Source organism: Coregonus clupeaformis, chromosome 3 (assembly GCF_020615455.1).
Source record: "Coregonus clupeaformis isolate EN_2021a chromosome 3, ASM2061545v1, whole genome shotgun sequence".
Taxonomy (NCBI): domain Eukaryota; kingdom Metazoa; phylum Chordata; class Actinopteri; order Salmoniformes; family Salmonidae; genus Coregonus; species Coregonus clupeaformis.
The window spans coordinates 27,888,709-27,912,624 of NC_059194.1; the positions used below are offsets into that span (position 1 = coordinate 27,888,709).

The 23,916-nt window shown below is 45.9% G+C and overlaps 1 protein-coding gene across 1 annotated transcript in view; it reads left to right on the forward strand.

The window, feature by feature from the left end:
• Positions 1-1,323: 1,323 nt before the first annotated feature.
• The window catches only part of LOC121543524 (putative methyltransferase NSUN7), a 40,140-nt gene continuing 17,547 nt past the window's right edge, over positions 1,324-23,916 (forward strand). Inside the window, exons 1-8 of the mRNA XM_045206579.1 lie at positions 1,324-2,158; positions 2,455-2,877; positions 12,484-12,542; positions 17,783-17,910; positions 18,087-18,239; positions 20,854-21,037; positions 21,922-22,141; positions 22,496-22,641. Of these exons, the coding sequence (XP_045062514.1) occupies positions 2,529-2,877; positions 12,484-12,542; positions 17,783-17,910; positions 18,087-18,239; positions 20,854-21,037; positions 21,922-22,141; positions 22,496-22,641 (1,239 nt within the window). The 5' untranslated portion in view covers positions 1,324-2,158; positions 2,455-2,528. The remainder of the gene's footprint in view (positions 2,159-2,454; positions 2,878-12,483; positions 12,543-17,782; positions 17,911-18,086; positions 18,240-20,853; positions 21,038-21,921; positions 22,142-22,495; positions 22,642-23,916) is intronic.

The window sequence follows — 23,916 nt, forward strand, 5'->3', positions numbered from 1 at the left end:
CGTATCTGTGAGAAATACAAGTCTTATCTATAAGAAATACAAGTTTTATCTCATCCTACCCCCTAATGTTCCTCACATGAATCACAGCCTGTTATGTGAAACAATTTATATCAGTATAGTACAAACCTATGCTCATCATTAATGCATTCCTTCTAAGCTATTCATCACATACAAATCCAATTATTAGAAAATATAACCTCACAACAACCATCTCTGTAGCACTTCACCAATCAGGCCTTTATGGTAGAGAGGCCAGACGGAAGCCCCTCCTCAGCAAAGGGCACATGACAGCCCGCTTGGAGTTTGCCAAAAGGCACCAAAAGGACTCTCAGACCATGAGAAACAAGATTTTCTGGTCTGATGAAACCAAGATTGAACTCTTTGGTCTGAATGCCAAGCGTCACGTCTGGAGGAAACCAGGCACCCCTCATCACCTGGCCAATACCATCCTTACGGTGAAGCATGGTGGTGGCAGCATCATGCTGTGGGTGGGCCTTGGAGGGCATAGGCCCACCCACTTGGGAGCCATGCCCAGCCAATCAGAATGAGTTTTTCCCCACAAAGGGCTTTATTACGGACAGAAATACTCCTCAGCATCCCCCAGCCCCCCACCCCCTCAGACGATCCCACAGATGAAAAAGCTGGATGTGGAGGTCCTGGGATGGTGTGGTTACATGTGGTCTGTGGTTGTGAGGCCGGTAGGATGTTCTGCCAAATTCTCTAAAACGACGTTGGAGGCAACTTATGGTAGAGAAATTAACATTAAATTATCTGGCAACAGCTCTGGTGGACATTCCTGCAGTCAGCATGCCAATTGCATGCTCCCTCAAAACTTGAGACATCTATGGCATTGTGTTGTGTGACAAAACTGCACATTTTTAAGTGGCCTTTTCTTGTCCCCAGCACAAGGTGCACCTGTGTAATGATCATGCTGTTTAATCACCTTCTTGATATGCCACACCTGTCAGGTGGATGGATAGATTCTATTGGCAAAGTAGAAATGCTCACTAACAGGGATGTAAACACATTTGTGCTAAACATTTGAGAGAAATAAGCTTTTTGTGTGTATAGAAATGTTCTGTGATTTTTTTTTTCAGTTCATGAAGCATCAGACCAATACTTTACATGTTGCGTTTATATTTTTGTTCAGTGTACATGTCCACAAAGGCAGAAGGCATGTGGGCGGAGACGAGATCAGGTGGGAACATTCTAGCCAATGAGAGGGCAGATATGCACCGTGAACAGCCTACACAACTGTGATATAAAATATTCTAAAAGTTGCCGGAATGCCACATGCGTCCAATTATATCAGTACATTTCTAACAACCTAAACATTACGAAACTTATATTCGATCAAATTATCCTCACGTAGTAAATTAGTATTCCATTTTTTGCTAACCAAATTAGACACTGTCATATAGACCTCCATTACAAAAAATCCCCACTTTTTCTTCATATTGCTGTACTCTCGCGCGGACAGATTTTGGAAGTAGTTAATCCTCTCGCTTCGCCTCTTCCTCTCTGGCGGAGTCTAGTATCGGGAGATGCCGAGGCTGTGGGAAGAGACTGGGTTTCACCTATTGCAACTGCCAGGTTTTGGGTCCGGGATGGGGTGGAGCCCATGGGGATAGCAAAGGAATGCCAGAAAAGAGGATGAGACTAGAGGGATAGTAGGCTATCCGTTATTAAACGTTGAAGTTGTGTATGTGTTACTGAAATTTAGATATTCTTATCTGTCAAATTGAATGTAGTAGGCTACTCCAGCATAAATCTTGGATTCCAGGAAATTAGCATATAGTTACCATGGTGATGGAAGTTTACTGATCCAATGAGTTCCACAATATTATTGCTAGCTATTTTAGGAAGTTTTCCGCTAACTTCTAGCTTTTTAATTAGCTAGTAGATCTATTGTGTCTCACTTTTGAGAGTAAAACTACTAGTTTTTCCCCAGCATTTTTTATTGCCAAGTTAAAGAACATCCCCAGGAGTCCGCCCATCGCGAAAATAAGACAGCCAGATTGTAGGTGGTCAGGTTAGATGTCAGTTTTGGTCACGTAGCCCAAACATCTGCTTCGACATAACGAAATATGACAGCGCTTGCTGCTGGTTACTGGATATCTGAGACAGAAAAGTTCTGAAGACGTCTCCCCCTCTGAAGGTAAAGACCGCGACCACTATACCGTACGTTTACTATTCAAGAAGATCATAGCCTATCTTCGTTTTGTCTCTAGTTGTTGTTACGTTGTAACGTTAACACATTTCAGCAGCAGCGTTGCAATTGTAAATTAGAAGCTTGTCTTTTTTGTCATGATTGTCTCTGTGTCATAAGTAGTAGTAGGAGTAGTACTGGTGGTTTATTATTAAAAGGTTTTTTTAAAATCTTTTTTTTGTTGTATAGCCTATATTGGCAGTGTGACTCCACTGTACAATATGTGGGTGTTTTTGTCTTTTTAGGGCCTGAGTGGAGGGACAGGGGTTGAGGTCGTGTTCTTGAGGTGAGCCTTGGGAGACCAGGCAACCATAACAAGATGGTGAAAAAAAACACAGGACACTCACGACAGTCATCCATATCCAAGACAGCTGGTGGCTCCCAGATATCCAGCCTCAAAGACCTGAGCCTGCTGGATGAATCTGGCCTTGGGCAGGAGGAGATGCCAGAGCTGCCTCCAGAACCCCCCACACCTGATGAGGGCCACCTGGGCTTCCCAGACCCTGTCTACATGCTGGCGGCAGTCATCTTTCAGAACACTCACCTGGAGAAACCTGCTGCCCACCGGTTGGTCAGTTATGGCAAGCGGGCGGGGCTGCCCCTGCCTGAGGCCAAGGATGAGGTGTACCAACGCAGCTCGTATGAGCTGGCCTTCAACACACTCAAATGTAAGTGAACAGCAGAGAGGACTGTAGGCTATGGGGAAATGAATACATAGAAAGGTTTTCTATCCTTCCTCCTTTATTCTATAATTTCCTCCTTAATTGATTCAACACACACTCATACACACATACATCCTCTCATACAGTATGCACGTATGTATGATGGGTCCCCATTCCGCTGCATATGATTGGAAGTGGTTATCTTGAGCCACTTTGCAAGAGAAAACCAACAAAGGCAACTCAGAAACCCCAATTTTCATTAATTCCAGACACTCTAAATTGCAATTTAGACATATCTGATTCCAAGCAAACGAACAGCTATTTGAAAATGAGAATGAATAGCCTTATGAACATTAATTGACATGTGGAATTGAATCCTGATAGATTGATGGAGGGAAAAGTGAAAGAGAAAATCCCTTTGAATGGCCATGGGGAATTCAGTGTGATGTTACAAATAAATTGTTCCCATATATAATCTATTAAACCAGGGACGGGGGGCAGGTCTGCGGCTGCCAAACACACAGGGTGTGTAATCACCATTGCGATAAGGGAGGGAAAGGTTGGAGGACTGTCAGTGCAGGCCACGAGATGGAATCGATTTCTCCTGCTCTCCCCATGTGAGAGGGGCATATATGCTATCTGTCCACTGCACGTAGATTAGGCTAGCTTGTTGAGGTAATAATAATAATAATAATATGCCATTTAGCAGACGCTTTTATCCAAAGCGACTTACAGTCATGCGTGCATAAATTTTTTGTGTATGGGTGGTCCCGGGGATCGAACCCACTACCTTGGCGTTATAAGCGCCGTGCTCTACCAGCTGAGCTACAGAGGACCACGAGGTCCTGGCCTACATTTCCCACAATTTGGCCAATCAGACTAACTCAAGCTCTATTGCTTCCCTGCTGTAACTGTAAAAGTGGTTGTGAGAGCAGAAGTTACATTTCCTGGCTACCCAGACTCCTTGCTCCGGCCAAACGTTACGCTACACCCACAGACGTTAGTTTCTTCTCCGCAATGAGTCTGGATCTGAGTACCTCCCCAACCCTTCAACGAATGCAAACACAGTTAGGGCCATCTGATTGGTCCAGAAACCGATGGATTGGGCCAGAGCCAGAACACACGTGTGTAAAGCGGCGATTAGAAAATTCGTCATTGGCTTTGATACTCTGATTGCTTAGAGACGATCCAATCGCTGATGACTTTGTTTTATACAATGCTCCTCGTCACCACAAACGACTTCAATTATGGCAGTTTCAGACTAAAGTACACTACATGACCAAGAGTATGTGGACACCTGCTCGTCGAACATCTCATTCCAAAGTCATGGGCATTAATATGGAGTTGGTCCCCCCTTTGCTGCTAAAACAGCCTTCTCTCTTCTGGGAAGGCTTTCCACTAGATGTTGGAACATTGCTGCGGGGACTTGCTTCCATTCAGCCACAAGAGCATTAGTGAGGTCGGGCACTGATGTTGGGCGATTAGGCCTTGCTCGCAGTCGGCGTTCCAATTCATCCCAAAGGTGTTCGATGGAGTTGAGGTCAGGGCTCTGTGCAGGCCAGTCAAGTTCTTCCACACCGATCTCGACAAACCATTTCTGAATGGACCTTGCTTTGTGCACTGGGGCATTGTCATGCTGAAACAGGAAAAGGGCCTTCCCCAAACTGTCGCCCCAAAGTTGGAATTACAGAATCGTCTAGAATGTCATTGTATGCTGTAGCGTTAAGATTTCCCTTCACTGGACCTAAGGGGCCTAGCCCGAACCATGAAAAACAGCCCCAGACCATTATTCCTCCACCACCAAACTTTACAGTTGGCACTATGCATTCGGGCAGGTAGCGTTCTCCTGGCATCCGCCAAACCTAGATTCGTCCGTCGGACTGCCAGATGGTGAAGAGTGATTCATCACTCCAGAGAACTGCTCCAGAGTCCAATGGTGGCAAGCTTTACACCACTCCAGCCGACACTTGGCACTGCTTATGGTGATCTTAGGCTTGTGTGCGGCTGCTCGGCCATAGAAATCCATTTCATGTTGCTTCCAGAGGCAGTTTAGAACTCGGTAGTCAACCAAGGACCAATTATTTTTACGCGCTTCAGCACTTGGCGGTCCCGTTCTCTGAGCTTGTGTGGCCTACCACTTCGCGGCTGAGCCATTGTTGCTCCTAGAAGTTTCCACTTCACAATAACAGCACTTACAGTTGACCAGGGCAGCGCTAGCAGGGCATACATTTGACGAACTGACTTGTTGGAAAGGTGGCATCCTATGACAGTGCCACGTTGAAAGTCACTGAGCTCTTCAGTATGGCCATTCTACTGCCAATGTTTGTCTATGGAGATTGCATGGCTGTGTGCTCGATTTTATATACCTGTCAGCAACAGGTGTGGCTGCTGAAATAGCCGAATCCACTAATTTGAAGGGGTGTCCACATACTTTTGTATATACAGCTCTGGAAAAAATTAAGAAACCACTGCAAAATTATCAGTTTCTCTGGTTTTACTATTTATAGGTATGTGTTTGGGTAAAAATTACATTTTTGTTTTATTCTATAAACTACTGACAACATTTCTCCCAAATTCCATTTATTTGCAGAAAATGACAACTGGTCAAAATAACAAAAAAGATGCAGTGTTGTCAGACCTCGAATAATGCAAAGAAAATAAGTTCATGTTCATTTTTAAACAACACAATACTAATGTTTTAACTTAGGAAGAGTTCAGAAATCAATATTTGGTGGAATAACCCTGATTTTCAATCACAGCTTTCATGCGTCTTGGCATGCTCTCCACCAGTCTTTCACATTGATGCTGGGGTGACTTTATGCCACTCCTGGCGCAAAAATTCAAGCATCTCGTCTTTGTTTGATGGCTTGTGACCATCCATCTTCCCCTTGATCACATTCCATAAGTTTTCAATGGGGTTCAGGTCTGGAGATTGGGCTGGCCATGACAGGGTCTTGATCTGGTGGTCCTCCATCCACACCTTGATTGACCTGGCTGTGTGGCATGGCGCATTGTCCTGCTGGAAAAACCAATCCTCAGAGTTGGGGAACAATGTCAGAGCAAAAGGAAGGAAGTTTTCTTCCAGGACAACCTTGTACATGGCTTGATTCATTCGTCCTTCACAAAGACAAATCTGCCCGATTCCAGCCTTGCTGAAGCACCCCCAGATCATCACCGATCCTCCACCAAATTTCACAGTGGGTGCAAGACACTGTGGCTTGTAGGCCTCTCCAGGTCTCCGTCTAACCATTAGACGACCAGGTGTTGGGCAAAGCTGAAAATTGGACTCATCAGAGAAGATGACCTTACTCCAGTCCAATCCTTATGGTCTTTTGCAAACCTCAGCCTGGCTCTTCTTTACTTCTCATTGATGAAGGGCTTTTTTCTAGCATTGCATGACTTCAGCCCTGCCCCTAGGAGCCTGTTTCGAACCGTCCTCGCCGTGCACTTCACCCCAGCTGCCGTTTGCCATTCTTTTTGTAGGTCACTTGATGTCATCCTACGGTTGTTGAGTGACATTCGAATTAGTTGGCGGTCATCCCGGACAGTAGAGAGTCGTTTTCGCCCTCTGCCGGACTGTAACTTTGTTGTCCCCAATGTCTGCTGCTTGAACTTGTTCTTATGAACTGCCGTCATTGAAATTTTAAGGATGGAAGCAATCTGACGCTCACTGTATCCCTCTGCCAGTAAAGCCAGAATTGAACCCTTCTTTTCCTCACTCAAAACTTTCCTTTTGGCATGGTCAATAGTTATTTTTTGATTAATATTACTTTTGAGGTACTATTAGCACTGTTTTTGCCATCAATCTGGTCCTATTGCAAGAGGATAGTGATGACCACAGCAGTGGTTTTTATACTTTTCCTCGTTAAATAAGATTTGGTTCAGGTGATCACCTAATCAGTACCTAATTCAGTAGAATGAGGTGTGCCTGTGTTGGAATTCAACAGACACTGGAATGGAATGGCTGTCATACATGTAGAGATGCTGATTTAAGAAAACTGTGCAGGGGTCTCTTAATTTTTTCCAGAGCTGTATAGTGTATGTAGCGAACGTCGTCAGGCTAGAAGTTCAAAGGTCATACAACAAAATAGGGCACACCGTGTTAGATGGAAGGAGTCTGAGGTCCTATCTTAACTCTATATTTAGTATAGTATTGCCTATCTTTATTCATTTATATGGCTTGGAGTCCCTATTTCCAGAGAAAAAAATGATAAGTAGATATTTTCCAATTTCAATTTTGTTTAGCGCTCATTACAATGACATATAATAAGTTCTATGTTGTCAGTTCCACCTCATTCTGATTCTCCCTGTCTTTCCTACCCTCATATCCCTGGAATGAGTTCATTTGGAGAGCACCAGTTAGTGGGATAATGTTCTGGAGATAAAAATGTACAGCAAATTAAGGGGATATTGACTCGCAGAGGCTGACGTTGGGTAGCTTAGTACAATAATCACCAGATGTGTCACATTTTTCTCCTCCCTAATTAGAGTCATTTACATTTTGACTGTGGCTCACTGTTTATAATGGGACGTAACTACAATGTGTGTGGCAGAATTCATTTGCAAAATAAGGACATTTTCTGGCTGGTCGATAGAATTTCCGTCATTATTACAAAATATCAAAAGTAGCTCTAAATCCCATAAGGACACACAGAGGACAAAGTGTAGCCGATATTACAGTCATGTGGACTTGTGTGTTGGACAGTAATTTCTGATGACGTCACCCCACTCATTCACACAAAGAACTGAATAGAGCATAGAGGAGACAGATGGGTTGATGTTCATTGGATGGAGGTGGTTTAGTTTAGAGTAGGCCTAGTGATGCTGTAAGAGATTTCCCCACTGTAAACCTCTAAGTGTGAAACCAAATGGAAATGATTACCAGAGTATCTAGGAATATCTAGATTACAGTGATCTATTTCTGTGTCATTCCCCCTCCTCCCTCATTCTGTTCTCCCTTTAACTCCCTCTTATTTGATTCCCCCCTCTCTCTGGCTCTGTCCTACCACTCTTTTCCTCCCTCTCTTTCTCTCCTCATTTTCTCTATTCTTCACTTCCCTCTTTCTCTACCGCCCCAATCATCACCTCGATCCTGGGAGTGTTGATCACATCTCTAGAGGCCCATCCCAAGCCCTTTAGTTTTCACGTCCCTGGTCTCAGAAATAGAATTTGCTCAACGGAGAGAGAAAAAGAGAGAGAGGTGGGATTTCCCCCCCTCCATCCCTCCCTCTCTCCATTCCCTCTCTCTGTTCTCCATTCTTCTGAGACCACTCCTGTCTCATTGTCGGTGGTAGCCAGCAGCCATGTCACAGCACAGAGCTGATATGTGGCTGGAGTAGGCAGGGAATAGGTTTATTTGACCTGGGGGGGAGCTCCTTTTTTTCAGACTGTGGTAGGGAGGGAGAGAAGGAAAACATGTCCTTTCTGTCCTTGGCTAAGAGCATGGCACTTTACCTTGAGGCGCTTCAGCAAATATCAAATGTTGCAGGTTAATAATATGTAAGCTATTTAACGCTGCCATCCTGTCCAAGGGTTCTGCTCTGCTCGCTTGAATAGAGACTCAGGGGTTTGTTGGCAGAGCTTCTTTTAGATTAATGCGAAATGGAGTGTACCGATGTGGAATACTGCGAGACAAAGAGCTGAATAAGGCCAAGTGGGGTTGCATTCAGGCCTTCTAGCGCTTCTGTGTGGATTTATTTGACCGTGGTCATTATCACTCATTGGACTTAGTTAGTTTGTTACCTGGACGAGGGCCACACAACACAAAATCAAACAATTAGTTAGAGACTAGTGCGTCATCCTAGGTCGTCATGAAGTTGCCCCTAGATACTGGTATAAGATCAGTTTGGCATTTTTACTCTTAAAGGTTAAGGCTAGGATTTGGGGAGGGTACTCTGATCCTAGATCTGTGCCTAAGGGCAACTCCTATCCGGAGCTTATAGGTCGATATTTAGGTGCTTACACCTCAGCTCAGCACTGTCCCTGGTGTGTAATAGCTTCTGGTATGAGAGATTTATAGGTGAATTTACTCTGTGTTTACTCCTCAGTCCTCCCTAGGCTGATTTATAGAGCAAAGAGGATAATGACCTCCACATATATACCGCATCATCATCACACCATCTCCTCCCCTCTGGGTCTGTGCTTTCCTCCTTTACTGTAGGGTCAGGCAAGGCGGCCATGTTGCTAGGCTTATCTTTAAGACCTTCTGCTGCTATGAACAAAACACTCATTGACCTGACGCTGCTGTAAATCCTGCAAGGAGTATAGGCCCAATCACAGACACTGTGTTTAGTGTGTATGTGTGTGTGTGTGTGCCTGTGTGTGTGTGTGTATACATGTGTGTTTATTGCACCCTTTTATCCAGCCTTCATCTGTTTGGCCCAAGTTGAGCAGACGGTTGGTGTGATTTGTGATGTTATGGTCGGGTAAACAGCGGTGTATGTTGTTGCCATGGCGTCCCAGTGGCAGTTCTCTGTAATGGCGACACCTCCCAGTGGCAGTTAGATAGGACTCAGGTGTGTCATTTAAGATTAGAGGTTTATCAGGGTAGCACAACCGTTGTGTACACGCACACACACACACACACACACACACACACACACACACACACACACACACACACACACACACACAGTCAAAACCCTTCCTGTCTGCCCTATTTCATTTTAGACTAGAATGCATTCATAAGCACACACTCACACATGCACACACACACACACACACACACACACACAATCATACACTCATACACTCAAAACCCTTCCTGTCTGCCCCATTTCATTTTCTCTTTCTCAATGGGATAAAGAGGATGCTGTTCTATCAAGATTACCTGGAACATGTGCATATTGGATAAAGCTGCCGTGCTTTCCTTTCCAATATGTAGTGAATACACATGGCAAACCTGAGGGGGTTTAGAAACAGGTGTTCCCTAATCCAAAATAAAGCAGATGTATTGCTATTTGCTCTCACTTCTCTGGAGTTGAAGGAGAAAGCCTGTGGTTCTGGGAAGACTGGGAACCAGAATGTGTGAGGCTGTGTGTGTGTGAGACTTTGTGAGCGAGGCTGTGTGTGTGTGTGTGTGTGTGTGTGTGTGTGTGTGTGTGTGTGTGTGTCAGAGTATGTGAGCGGAGTTGAGCGGTCGGAAATCCCGCTCCTCGCTCAAAGGAAAAAGAACTGCCACTCCATTCATTAAAATCACAATTTAACCAACACCCATCTATTTTTGTGACTACCTGGACCTACCATTTGGTGTTGAAGTATTGAAACCAAACCATATGATTTGAATGAAAAGTAGCCTATTTTAATAAACAACAGGAAAAGGTGACTGTGAGAAGCGCTCATCATTTCAAATAAGCTACATGTCGTATTAAACAGCATAAAAACACTTAAATAGGTCAGGAGCCAGACGGGTAGCCTAAGAAGGAACGAAAAGGAATTATTTTGGCTATATTATTTCAAGGCTATAGCCGACAAAAAAACTAACATTGTGAAGCATTTGCAGGTGCGACACACTAGGCTTGCAGGGACATTAAGCGCTCAGCATTTAAACAAAATGTTGTTGTATTCAATCATTATAGTCTATAAATTGCACATATAGGCTGTGACTTACTTAGAATTCATTACAAATTAAACGAAAAATGCCTTATTAGGCTCCATCTACAGTGCCTTTGAATTCATTTTTAGAAACATGAGTTTGTCCAGTCTGTGGCTTCAGGCTCATGCGATGGTGCATGGAGAGCAGGCCAGCAGCGGAGAATACCCTCTCAGCGCTTGCAGAGCAACTGGGAATGCTAAACTCCCTTCGGGCCACTCTTGCCAGGCTGGGCAGGGATGCGTAGTTGTTTTTAGTTTTTTCTGTAGGTAGGCCTAAAGGATTTTATAACCCTATCAAAACGGAAAGCTCATTGAAATAGGTAATATGTCAGGCCTACCTACAGGTAGATCAGGGCTGCCCAACCCTCTTCCTGGAGATCTACTGTCCTGCAGGTTTTCAGTCCAACCCTAATTTAGCGTATCTGATTCAGCTAGTTAAGGTCTTGTTGAGCAGCTAATAAGTAGAATCTGAAAACCCACAGGACGGTAGCTCTCCAGGAAGAGGGTTGGGCAGCCCTGGTATAGATAATAGAATGAAAATGAACTAAACTTTTTAAGAGATCTGATTTTTAGTTTATAAATACTTTTCTACAATGACGCACTGAGCTAGCTACCCTGTTAGCATGTGCACGTACTAAGCACACCATCATGCTTTTGGGATACCTGTCTTTTCAGATTCCACAATGATTCTTTAGTTGTGGATACTACATCACCGCACTCTTGCTCTTGGTCCTCCTCATCTTTGTTCACCTGTGTGTTTTATCAGTTTCTTTATGAAAATATGTAGCATACTAGATGACAGTAGCTAAAGCGAGGGGCTATATCAGCACACAAGTAGACCGCTCCGCTCCAGCTCTGCTCACATACTTACATTTACATTTAAATTTAAAATTTTAGTCATTTAGCAGACGCTCTTATCCAGAGTGCATACATTTTTTTTTTTTTTATACTGGCCCCCCGTGGGAAACGAACCCACAACCCTGGCGTTGCAAGCGCCATACTCTGGTGTGTGTTTGCGAGGCTGTGTGTGTGTGTGTGTGTGTGTGTGTGTGAGGCTGTGTGTGAGGTTGTGTGGGTCAGAATAAAACATCCTGTTGTCAAGGGAGACAGATGCTCCCTTCATGATATCTCAGCTAGAGCAGAGAGAAGAGAAAAACACATTAGGAACCACAGATCTCTCTCAGATAGCTGGTAAGTAGCCTAGAAGACCTTGGTCTCTAATGAGAGCAATGCACAGGGCATGCATCATGGTATTACAATCACTGATTATATTACTGGCGATGTGTGATTAATAAGTGTCATCAGTGTCGCAGAGCCTCTAATTTCAGACATATTAAATGTAAATTAATTATGGTAAATTAACTAAATGAAATCTCGGATTAATTCCATTAAAAAACAAATGACTGTTTAATCGTAATCTAATTGAATTAGCGTTTCAAATTATAGTGAGATTATTCCTGCTGCCTGCAAGAACTCTCTCTCTCTCTGTCTCTCTCTCTCTCTCTCTCTCTCTCTCTGTCACTCTCTACCTCTGTCTCTCTGTGTCTCTCTCCCTCTGTCTCTCTCTGTCTCTCTGTCTCTCTCTCCCTCTGTCTCTCTCTGTCTCTCTCTCCCTCTGTCTCTCTCTGTCTCTCCCTATCTCCTTTCCAGACAAGAGCTCATCATTAGATATGGAGTCTCAGCCCTAGTAATTTATTTCATCGGGTTAGGTGTTTAATTCTTAGTGCCACTATCAGGCGTGTTCCAAATGATCCTGTCTGGTCTGGTCTGGGCTGGTCTGTGGATATAATTAGAGATAGATTTAATAGAGAAAGAGATGAGATTGGCCAGATCCTGAACCATTATCTCAACATGATGGAAATATGAATTCTCACCTTCTTCTTCTTCATCTCTCTCTCTCTCTCTCTCTCTCTCTCTCTCTCTCTCTCTCTTTTTCTCTCTCTCTCTCTCTCATGACATCTTACTCACCTGTCCATGAGTTACACTATTGAAACATTATCTTTTCTCCTCCCCCCACAGACCAAGAGCTCCTGGAGGACATCATGATTGACAGCTGCTTTTATCTCTCTCAGCCAATGGTGAGTGAAAATAGAGCTTTACCCAGGAAGGAGGAAGTTCTAGATATGTTTCAACCGGTTTGGCTTTCTGTAACTAACTTCCTGACTCTACAGCGGTACTTCAGAGCTCTCAATATTCATGTCCTGCTGTTCTCCTTGTTGTACAAACTCTTTGTTCAGCTCCGGTTGCTTTTCATACCACTAATCTGTAACTGTGATACCGATTACTATATTGATATTACCCCTTTCATCACATCACAAAGCAATTTGTCACGTTAACTCCCCTAATTAACGCAATCACTCCCTTTGGTGCCGCACATATGAGAGAACCAGGATAAATCGGATAGTCGGATGTTTGTTGCTTTATTGCTTTTCTCAAACAAAAACACTCCATTAGTGATGAGATCAGGATGCTATACGTGGCAACCTGGGCTACCCAATGCTGTGTCTGCGTGCTCGCCGCTCAGCGGGTCTGAGTGTATTCTGGTCGATACGTATCCCTCCTCTGTCTGTCTCTGGGAGTGGCTGTCTGGTCTGTGAGCCCAATACAATCAGCTGTGCACTGTGTAGACGGAAAGTGAAGGTTCCCACGACAGCCATGAACCGAGAGGTAGTTACACTGTAAAACAACGCCTCGCTACTCAACGCCTCGCTACTTCCGTATATCAAGATTGGCGTCTGGGTGGGGATTTGAGTGTACTTTTGCCCCGGTCTAGTTTAGAGAAACAGGCTTGTGATTTTAAAATAGAGATGTCGGAGATGGTAATGTGAGGGCAAACTGGAATGCATTTAGAAGTACACACGCACGCATGCGCCAAGCATGCACACACGCGCACACACACACACACACACACACACACACACACACACACACACACACATGACACACACAGACTTGCAGTAGTACCTGTGTAAAATATGGCCTTGCCTGGAATGAATGGGTCTTTCCATGGTGAGGTGGCAGGTCGTTATTCTGCATCCCACCAGGAGACAATAAAGGCCAGACACAAGGAGGCTCTCTTTAGAACTCACTCTCACCTCATTTTACACCCCTGGCATCTATAAAGTTCAACCTTGACAGAAAGAGAAGGAGAGAGGTGCCGAGGGAGAACTAAGAAGGAGAGAGATGGGGATATAAAAAACAGGTGCTATCTAGAACCTAAAAGGGTTCTTCGGCTGTCCCCATAGGAGAACCCTTTGAATAACCGTTTTTGTTTCCTGGTAGAACCATTTTGGTTCCAGGTAGAACTCTTTTGGGTTCCATGTAGAACCCTTTCCACAGAGGGTTCTACCTGGAACCAAAAAGGATTCTACCAGGAACCAAAAAGGATTCCCCTATGGGGACAGCCGGAGAACCATTTTGGAACCCTTTTTTCTAAGAGGGGAACTAAAGTCTGGAGTGTATTTGATTGCAATGGAGAGAGAAATGTAGCTTAGATCTCACTGCGACTGGAAATAGAGTGAAGTGACCATGCAGTGACCAGAGAGACAAAGCATAGGAGGTGAACTGACGCAGTAAAACTGCACAGTATTCTCCTGACGATAGATCATGCATAGCAGCGACCTCTGTATTTGTAGACCTCATCATTTTATAATGACTTTGTCCATCACATCCATCACAGCCAGTGTTCAGCTGGTGTTATGATGAGTTTCTCGGGTGTTCAAGTAATCAAGGATGCAAGAATATAGTTAGACACTTTGTAGAAAGTTAATGCAAATGTTTAATGATCGGTACCGGGTTCGTTACAACAATGACCAGAGCTTTGCCCTTGTTGTTACGAACTAACTTGAACAAAGGAAACACTCTACCTTATATACCTTCTATTACCCTCTTCCTGGCATACATCTGGTAAGTCTCCATGGGCACTCCCTGTCTTTGATGTTCATCACTCTTTACCCCAAGTCAGTATCCTGCCCATCACTCATGCTATCCCAAACATCAAATCAAATCAAATCAAATTGTATTGGTCACATGCACCGAATACAACAGGTGCAGACATTACAGTGAAATGCTTACTTACAGCCCTTAACCAACAGTGCATTTATAAAAATAAAACAACAACTAAAAAAGTGTTGAGAAAAAAAAGAGCAGAAGTAAAATAAAATAACAGTAGGGAGGCTATATATACAGGGGGGTACCGTTGCAGAGTCAATGTGCGGGGGCACCGGCTAGTTGAGGTAATATGTACATGTGGGTAGAGTTAAAGTGACTATGCATAAATAATTAACAGAGTAGCAGCAGCGTAAAAAGGATGGGGTGGGGGGCAGTGCAAATAGTCCGGGTAGCCATGATTAGCTGTTCAGAGTCTTATGGCTTGGGGGTAGAAGCTGTTGAGAAGTCTTTTGGACCTAGACTTGGCACTCCGGTACCGTTTGCCGTGCGGTAGCAGAGAGAACAGTCTATGACTAGGGTGGCTGGAGTCTTTGACAATTTTGAGGGCCTTCCTCTGACACCGCCTGGTATAGAGGTCCTGGATGGCAGGAAGCTTGGCCCCAGTGATGTACTGGGCCGTACGCACTACCCTCTGTAGTGCCTTGCGGTCGGAGGCCAAGCAGTTGCCATACCAGGCGGTGATGCAACCAGTCAGGATGCTCTCGATGGTGCAGCTGTAGAATTTTTTGAGGATCTGAGGACCCATGCCAAATCTTTTCAGTCTCCTGAGGGGGAATAGGCTTTGTCGTGCCCTCTTCACGACTGTCTTGGTGTGTTTGGACCATGATAGTTCGTTGGTGATGTGGACACCAAGGAACTTGAAGCTCTCAACCTGTTCCACTACAGCCCCGTCTGATGAGAATGGGGCGTGCTCAGTCCTCTTTTTTTTTCCTGTAGTCCACAATCATCTCCTTTGTCTTGGTCACGTTGAGGGAGAGGTTGTTGTCCTGGCACCACACGGCCAGGTCTCTGACCTCCTCCCTATAGGCTGTCTCATCGTTGTCGGTGATCAGGCCTACCACTGTTGTGTCGTCGGCAAACTTAATGATGGTGTTGGAGTCGTGCCTGGCCATGCAGTCATGGGTGAACAGAGAGTACAGGAGGGGACTGAGCACGCACCCCTGAGGGGCCCCCGTGTTGAGGATCAGTGTGGCAGATGTGTTGTTACCTACCCTTACCACCTGGGGCGGCCCGTCAGGAAGTCCAGGATCCAGTTGCAGAGGGAGGTGTTTAGTCCCAGGATCCTTAGCTTAGTGATGAGCTTAGAGGGCACTATGGTGTTGAATGCTGAGCTGTAGTCAATGAATAGCATTCTCACGTAGGTGTTCCTCTTGTCCAGGTGGGAAAGGGCAGTGTGGAGTGCAATAGAGATTGCATCATCTGTGGATCTGTTGGGGCGGTATGCAAATTGGAGTGGGTCTAGGGTTTCTGGGATAATGCTGTTGATGTGAGCCACGACCAGCCTTTCAAAGCACTTCATGGCTACAGACGTCAGTGCTACGGGTCGGTAGTCATTTAGGCAGGTTATCTTAGAGTCCTTGGGGCACGGGGACTATGGTGGTCTGCTTGAAACATGTTGGTATTACAGACTCAGTCAGGGACATGTTGAAAATGTCAGTGAAGACACTTGCCAGTTGGTCAGCACATGCTCGGAGTACACGTCCTGGTAATCCGTGGCCCTGCGGCCTTGTGAATGTTGACCTGCTTAAAAGTCTTACTCACATCGGCTACGGAGAGCGTGATCACATAGTCATCCGGAACAGCTGGTGCTCTCATGCATGCTTCAGTGTTGCTTGCCTCGAAGCGAGCATAGAAGTGGTTTAGCTCGTCTGGTAGGCTTGTGTCACTGGGCAGCTCGCGGCAGTAATAATCCTTTGACATAATGGAATGCAGACTTCCTGTCTCTTAACCACTTATCTAGTAACTCTAACCTGTTCCCCACGATACTATGACATGACATCATTATACCATAAAAACATCATATCAGCTGGCCAGTGTCCAGTGTTCAGCTGGCCAGTGTCCAGTGTTCAGCTGGCCAGTGTCCAGTGTTCAGCTGGCCAGTGTCCAGTGTTAAGTGGTCAGTGTTGGGTGTTAAGGCCTGATGTCACAGCATAACAGCAGGGGTGACGCAACAACACAACAGACTTGTTTACTTCCAGCCACGGGATGCTGTTGCCAGGCAACCCCGGACGACCGGGGGAATTTATCTCTTTCCCTCGGGTTTAACCTTGGTAGAGGGCAAGTGATGCTGGAGGGAGGGAGAGAGGAATGCAGTGAAATGAGGGGGAGAGAGGGATGGACCCAGCACCTGTTTCTGATATCGACCTTTCCAAAATCTGATTATAAGCCCCTGAGTGAATAACGAGCTGGTGCTTTAGACTAGCAGTTAGCGTTAGCCTAGCGTAGCGTCTCGCCCCATTAGCCTTACAGCGATGCCATGGCAATCTGTTGGTGCCGAGCAACACCATCTGCCACTAATGTGATCTGTGTCCCTCGACCCCGGAGGGAGAAGAGAGAGAGAGAGGGAGGGAGGGAGAGAGAGGAAGAAAGGGGTGGGATAGAGCGATGGAGGGATAGAGTGATAGAACGTGAAAGTATGAGCAAGAGAGGGTGATAAGCTGGTGGTAGAGATAGAGTGTGAGAGGGAGAGATGGAGTGCGTCTTCCTGCTGTGTTGAATTAAGAGGTAGGAACCAGGTCCTGGCAGGGCGTCCCAAAGCTGCTCCACCACCCTACCTCTGCCTCTGTGGAGGACTGGGGACTGCTGGGTACCTGCCCAAAACACCCATAGGAGCTACACGACTCTGTCAATCACTTAGCCTAATCAATAAATCCATCAAACTGCCTTCACTGTTCCATTGATGTTATTGCAGATGAAAGTGATATGATATCTCTAAGGGGGCGACTGTGATGAGACACAGGGTTTCTGAAGGTAGTTACTGTGTATAGCAGTATTGAATTATCCTTACTGTCTAAGCGATCTCTGGGGTTTGATGATAAAGAATGTTGATTGTTGAACCGTGTCAATTCGTTCTATTCTCTCTCTATGTTCAATCTAGTGTAGGCAGGTAACTGTTGAAGAATAACTGCTTTATCCATTCTATGCTGTATCTGTTGTTTTCTCTCTTTGGCTGATTTTGCAGGTAGTTGACTGTTAGAGCGTGACATTTCTATCCATAGATACTCTGGTGCTGTTGATTGTTGAAGCAAAACTTCTCTCTCTATCCATCCCAACTCTGCTGTGCTTTCCGTTTCTTGACAGTATACAGTTGCCTTTTGAAGTGTGTTTGATCTATGGATTCTAACTCTACTCTGTGTTCTTTCTCCAGCCTGATGACCAGATGAGTCTGGTGGCAGTGATGCTCTACGACTTCCAGGACAGGAAGTTCCTCCCTCGGGAATGCCAGGGGGAGGAGCTTGTACAGGAAGTCAGGGAGGTGGAGAACTGCCTCCTCAGGTAAGAGGGAAAGGGGTGGGGGGGGGTGTACTGTATGTGTGTCTGTGTGTTGTTGTGGTATGTGGCTGATGGGTATGAGTGACTGTTGGAATAAGATTCCATACTGTACGTGTGGTTGGGTGAGACACTCTCTTCAGTTCCCAGCAAAACACCATCTCTTCCTGTGTGTGTTGTAGGTTTAAGACCAAGCTGGCAGCCTCCCTGGCTCGCAGTAGGATCAAACATGACCTCCTGACCATCGACTGCATCCTCCCTGAGGCTGTAAGGAAGAAACAGGAGAGAGCCAACAGGCTGCCCCTCTACGCATGGATCAACACACTCAAAAGCAGGTCAGCACACACACACACAGATGGCACACACACACACACACGCACACACGTATGCACACACACACACACACGTATGCACACACACACACATGTATGCACACACACACAGGCCTGAGGTTGTGGGTGTTGAACAATGGTTTATGATCCAGTTGCCATGCAGACATTTCATTAAACCATAGTCTCTGTGTGTGTGTGTGTGTGTGTGTGTGTGTGTGTGTGTGTGTGTGTGTGTGTGTGTGTGTGTGTGTGTGTGTGTGAGAGAGAGAACGGAGGAGAGACATAGATTATATATTTATTTGTCTGTTTTTCACAGATAAATGCTTTACGTACAAGAAAACGCACTGTGAGAGAGTGAGAGACATGGCATAGTCCAGACAACATCAAACATACAAATTAATGAATAACTAAACAAAAATGACAGCTTAAGGACTCTTACTCCTCTCTTCACCATTACAATAACTGTGCCCCCCAATTCACTCAATATAACACATCCCCATAATGTCCAATGTCCCTGAGCATTGCGCATAATGTTATTGCACAACCCTATAATTGCAATATCCATGATTCCATGATTGTTTTACACAGTTACATTAACTTATCACTTTTAACAATTGCACGTTCCCGAATGAGTGAGTCCTCCTTATTGTTCAAATGGTTTTTGTACCCGACCAGTTTACACTTGGGAGTCTGTAGTGCTTTCTGGATAGCAGGAGCACATGGGAAGAGTCCTCTGCTATTTTGTTTGCCATCCTCAGCATGTTTTTGTGGTAGCTGTCCAGATATTATTTTACGCAGTTCTCAGCAGACTTGTCACCCTGGCTTTTGCCCGTACTGTGACACTGTTGTACCATGATGCAGTGCGGCGAACCGCTCTGGATTGTGGAGCATAATAAAAGATAGCAATACGAACATACACTGAGTATACCAAACATTAGGAACACCTTCCTAATATTGAGTTGCATCCCCCCCCCCCACACACACACACACAAGGAAGCTGGCCCATGTTGACTCCAATCAGGGGCACAACTTTGGTTTTAATTGTTATAATTATATATATTTTTAATCCAGTCGGATAAACACTCCAAATAGCCTACCCGACCGCTCGGAGGCGTCCGCAAGCACACCGTTGTCTCGTTTTGTATCACATTCTGGGGGGGACAAAAATGCAATTTCAGAATGTGGGGTGGGACATGTCCAATGCTTCCCACAGTTGTGTCAAGTTGGCTGGATGTCTTTGGGTGGTGGACCATTCTTGATACACATGGGAAACTGTTGAGCATTGCAGTTCTTGACACCTACTACCATACCCCGTTCAAAGGCACTTCTATCTTTTGTCTTGCCCATTCACCCTCTGAATGGCACACATACACAATCCATGTCTCAATTGTCTCAAGGCGTAGAAATCCTTCTTTAACCTGTCTCCACCCCTTCATCTACACTGATTGAAGTGGATTTAACAAGTGACATCAATAAGGGATCATAGCTTTCACCTGGATTCACCTGGTCAGTCTATGTCATGGAAAGAACAGGTGTTCCTAATGTTTTGTACACTCAGTGTAAAGTAAATGGCAGTAGAATATAATAAACATTTTAGCATCAGTATAATACAGGAAGATACAATTTATACTACAATATTTACACGTGTGGGGAAGGGGGGGATGGCGGGCAAGTGTCTAAACTGAGCAGTATAATAAGAGTCTGGTAGCAGCAGTTGTGATGTGTGTAGCATGAATGTGTGTGTGTGTGTGTATGTCTGTGTGGGTGTGTGCATGAGTGAGTGCATGTGTACTAAGGTGCGTAGAATCAGAGCAGGTGCTCAGTCCAATTTCTATCTAGAAGCGGTCTGATGGCTTGTAGATATAAACTGTCTCGGAGCCTGTTGGTATCAGACCTCATGTTCCGATACCATCTGCCTGACAGTAAGGGAGAGAACAGCTCGTGGCTGGGGTGCGTGGGGTCCTTGATGATGCTGCGGGACTTCCTCAGGCACCGCTTCGAGTAGATGTTCTGGATGGGTGGGAGCACGGTCCCAGTGATGTACTGGGCTGTCTTCACCACCCACTGGAGGGCCTTGCGGTCGTGGACGGAGCAATTCCCGTACCAGGCCGTGATGCAAGCGGTCAGGACAATCTCAATGGTGCAGCGGTAGTATGTGGAGAGGACCCGGAGCGGCATGCCGAATTACTTCAGCCACCTTAGGAAGTAGAGATGCTGTTGCGCCCTCTTGACAAGATTGGTGGTGTTGTTGGTCCATGACAAGTCTGAGAGGGTGTGTGTGGGTGTATTTCTGTGTCTTTCTACTGCTCCAGACAGCCTGATTCAGTGGGGTGTAAATCTCGTTGTAGTGGACAGATCCAATCAGCAACAAGCCTCAGCAAGTCCTGAGACTCTGAGGTTACGTGTGTGTGTGTGTGTGTGTGTGTGTGTGTGTGTGTGTGTGTGTGTGTGTGTGTGTGTGTGTGTGTGCGCGCACAGGATATTACATATTACTACCAGAGGTGACAACAGCGGTAGAAGCCTTTTTAAAAGGCCATAGAGGGATATTACATGCTATATTGACTCTCACATCCTGTCATCCCTGTTTCCTCTTCCCCCTCTCCACTCTTCCCCCCAGCTTTGAAGAGGTGTGCGGCGTCCTGAAGCAAGGGGGATTCTCTCAGGTGAATTCAGTCGGGCAGTTGGAAGGGCAGTCCTTCTGTCAGGACCCCCACTGTGCGGACATGTTGGTGTTTCCCCACCAGCTCAAAGCTGACCTGTACCGCACCAAGCTGCTCAGCGACAACAAGCTCATCATACAGGTACTACTGAAATGGCACCTATTCCCTATATAGTGCACTACATTTGACCAGCATAGGGTGCCATTTCAGACATATCCCAGGGCTCCATCCTAAGCCAGCCATTGAACAAAACAATTAAAGAACAATATGGCTGTACTGTACATCAGCTTGCATCCATAAATCCAAGTAAATTTTTCTATGCAAATTCTTCCCCATCCATTGTGAATACAGAGTACCCAATACCCATTTGTGGCACTCAATAAAACCCTCCTCCTTGTTTCTGGGAGAGTATTCTAATGACTAATTCTATGGCTGCAGAGCTATAAGCGTCTCACTTTAATTTCTAGTCCAATAAACTCAAGCTGCTGCCTGCCACAGCCTCTCTGAGCGCCATGCCGCACAAGCACAGTGAAATTTGATTACGAAGCCAAATTCAATTAAGCATTCAATACCACTGCTAAATGAATCACTTCCCCTCTCTCCTCATCTTCCTCTCACTCCCTCTCTCCTTCCTTTCTCAATGTCCTTGCTCTCTTCTTCCTCTCTTTCTTTTTTCGTCCAAAGACTGTGATATGGACACTAACTAAAGAAAGTCAAATTAGCTGGCTCTGTTATGTTCAGCACTATCTCTAGAGGGGGGGCTCTGTTGGTTGAAGGACATCTCCATATTAATCTCTCTGTCTACTTGCACACATTTCTCTCTCTCTCTCTCTCTCTCTCTCTCTCTCTCTCTCTCTCTCTCTCTCTCTCTCTCTCTCTCTCTCTCTCTCTCTTTGTGGAAAAAGGCTGTAGTCAAGTTGTAACCCTACCTCTCTCTTTCCATTCTCTCCCTCCCCCTTCCGTCTCCCCCTTTCACTCTCTCCCTTCTATCTTTCCCCTCCCCTCTCTACCCCACCCTTCTCTAGGATAAGTCGTGTAGTGTTGGTCCCTGTGTGGTGTGCCCCCTGTTGCCCCCAGAGGGGGACGTCCTGATGGCTGGCTCCACCTCCGGCCTTACCGTGTCACACACCGCCTCCCTGGTCGCCCATGGCAACAGCCAATCGAAAGTGTTAGTCTGTGTTGGCGACCGCCCACCCGCCCAGAGGGAGGAGCTACAGGAGGTCCTTGCCAATATGGCCTGCAAGAGTATGTGTGTGTGTGTGTGTGTGTGTGTGTGTGTGTGTGTGTGTGTGTGTGTGTGTGTGTGTAAGTCAACTGTTGCTAGCTACTTTCCATAGAAGTTTATACTGTTGGCACGATATGGTTGTGGTCCTCTGTAGCTCAGTTGGTAGAGCATGGCGCTTGCAACGGCAGAATTGTTGGTAAATTTTTCGGGACCACCCATACGTAAAATGTGTGCACGCATGACTGTAAGTCGCTTTGGATAAAAGACGCGTCTGTTGTGTTCTTGGGAGCATGTTATTGAGTCCCAATGTGGGTTGGTTCATGCTACAGACTTACTGTATATGTGTGTCTGAGTGTTTGAGTTTGTCTGGTCAGACGTGAAGCTGATCCCTGTGAGTTTCCTGTCTCTGGACCCATGTGACCTGAGGCTCCAGCGGGTCCGGGGTCATCCTGCTGACCCCCCCAGTGCTCCGTGTCTGCAGTCAGCAACCCTGTTGAATTCATACTGCAAGAAAACGGAGGTACTGCTTCACATACCCCAACACACTACACCCCTATACCCTCCAGATTACACCCCTATACCCTCCAGTTTACACCCCTATATCAATTTTTCAATTTTATTTTATATAGCCCTTCTTACATCAGCTAATATCTCGAAGTGCTGTACAGAAACCCAGCCTAAAACCCCAAACAGCTAGTAATGCAGGTGTAGAAGCACGGTGGCTAGGAAAAACTCCCTAGAAAGGCAAAACCTAGGAAGAAACCTAGAGAGGAACCAGGCTATGAGGGGTGGCCAGTCCTCTTCTGGCTGTGCCGGGTGGAGATTATAACAGAACCATGCCAAGATGTTCAAAAATGTTCATAAGTGACAAGCATGGTCAAATAATAATCAGGAATAAATCTCAGTTGGCTTTTCATAGCCGATCATTAGAGTTTAAAACAGCAGGTCTGGGACAGGTAGGGGTTCCATAACCGCAGGCAGAACAGTTTAAACTGGAATAGCAGCAAGGCCAGGCGGACTGGGGACAGCAAGGAGTCACCACGGCCGTGTAGTCCCGACGTATGGTCCTAGGGCTCAGGTCTCAGTTGGCTTTCAGCAGCCGATCATTTAGAGTTGAAAACAGCAGGTCTGGGACAGGTAGGGGGTTTCGTAGCCGCAGGCAGAACAGTTGAAACTGGAATAGCAGCAAGGCCAGGCGGACTGGGGACAGCAAAGGTGTCATCATGCCCGGTAGTCCACGTATGGTCCTAGGGCTCAGGTTCTCAGGGAGAGAAAGAGAGAGCGAAGAGAATTAGAGAGAGCATACTTAAATTCACACAGGACACTGGATAAGACAGGGAGAAGTACTCAGGTATAACCAACTAACCCCCAGCCCCCGACACATAAACTACGGCAGCATAAATACTGGAGGCTGAGACAGGAGCGGTCCGGGAGACACTGTCGGCCCCATCCGAAAACCCGGACAGGGGCCAAACAGGAAGGATATAACCCCACCCACTCCGCCAAAGCACAGCCCCCTGCACCACTAGAGGGATATCCCCAACCACCAACTACAATCCTGAGACAAGGCTTGAGAGCAGCCCACAGAGGTCTCCACCACAGCACAAACCAAGGGGGGCGCCGAACCCAGACAGGAAGATCACGTGTAACTCAACCCACTCAAGTGACGCACCCTCCCAGGGACGGCATGAAAGAGCACCAGCAAGCCAGTGACTCAGCCCCTGCAACAGGGTTAGAGGCAGAGGACCCCAGTGGAGAGGGGAAACCGGCCCGAGAGACAGTGGCAATAAGCTGC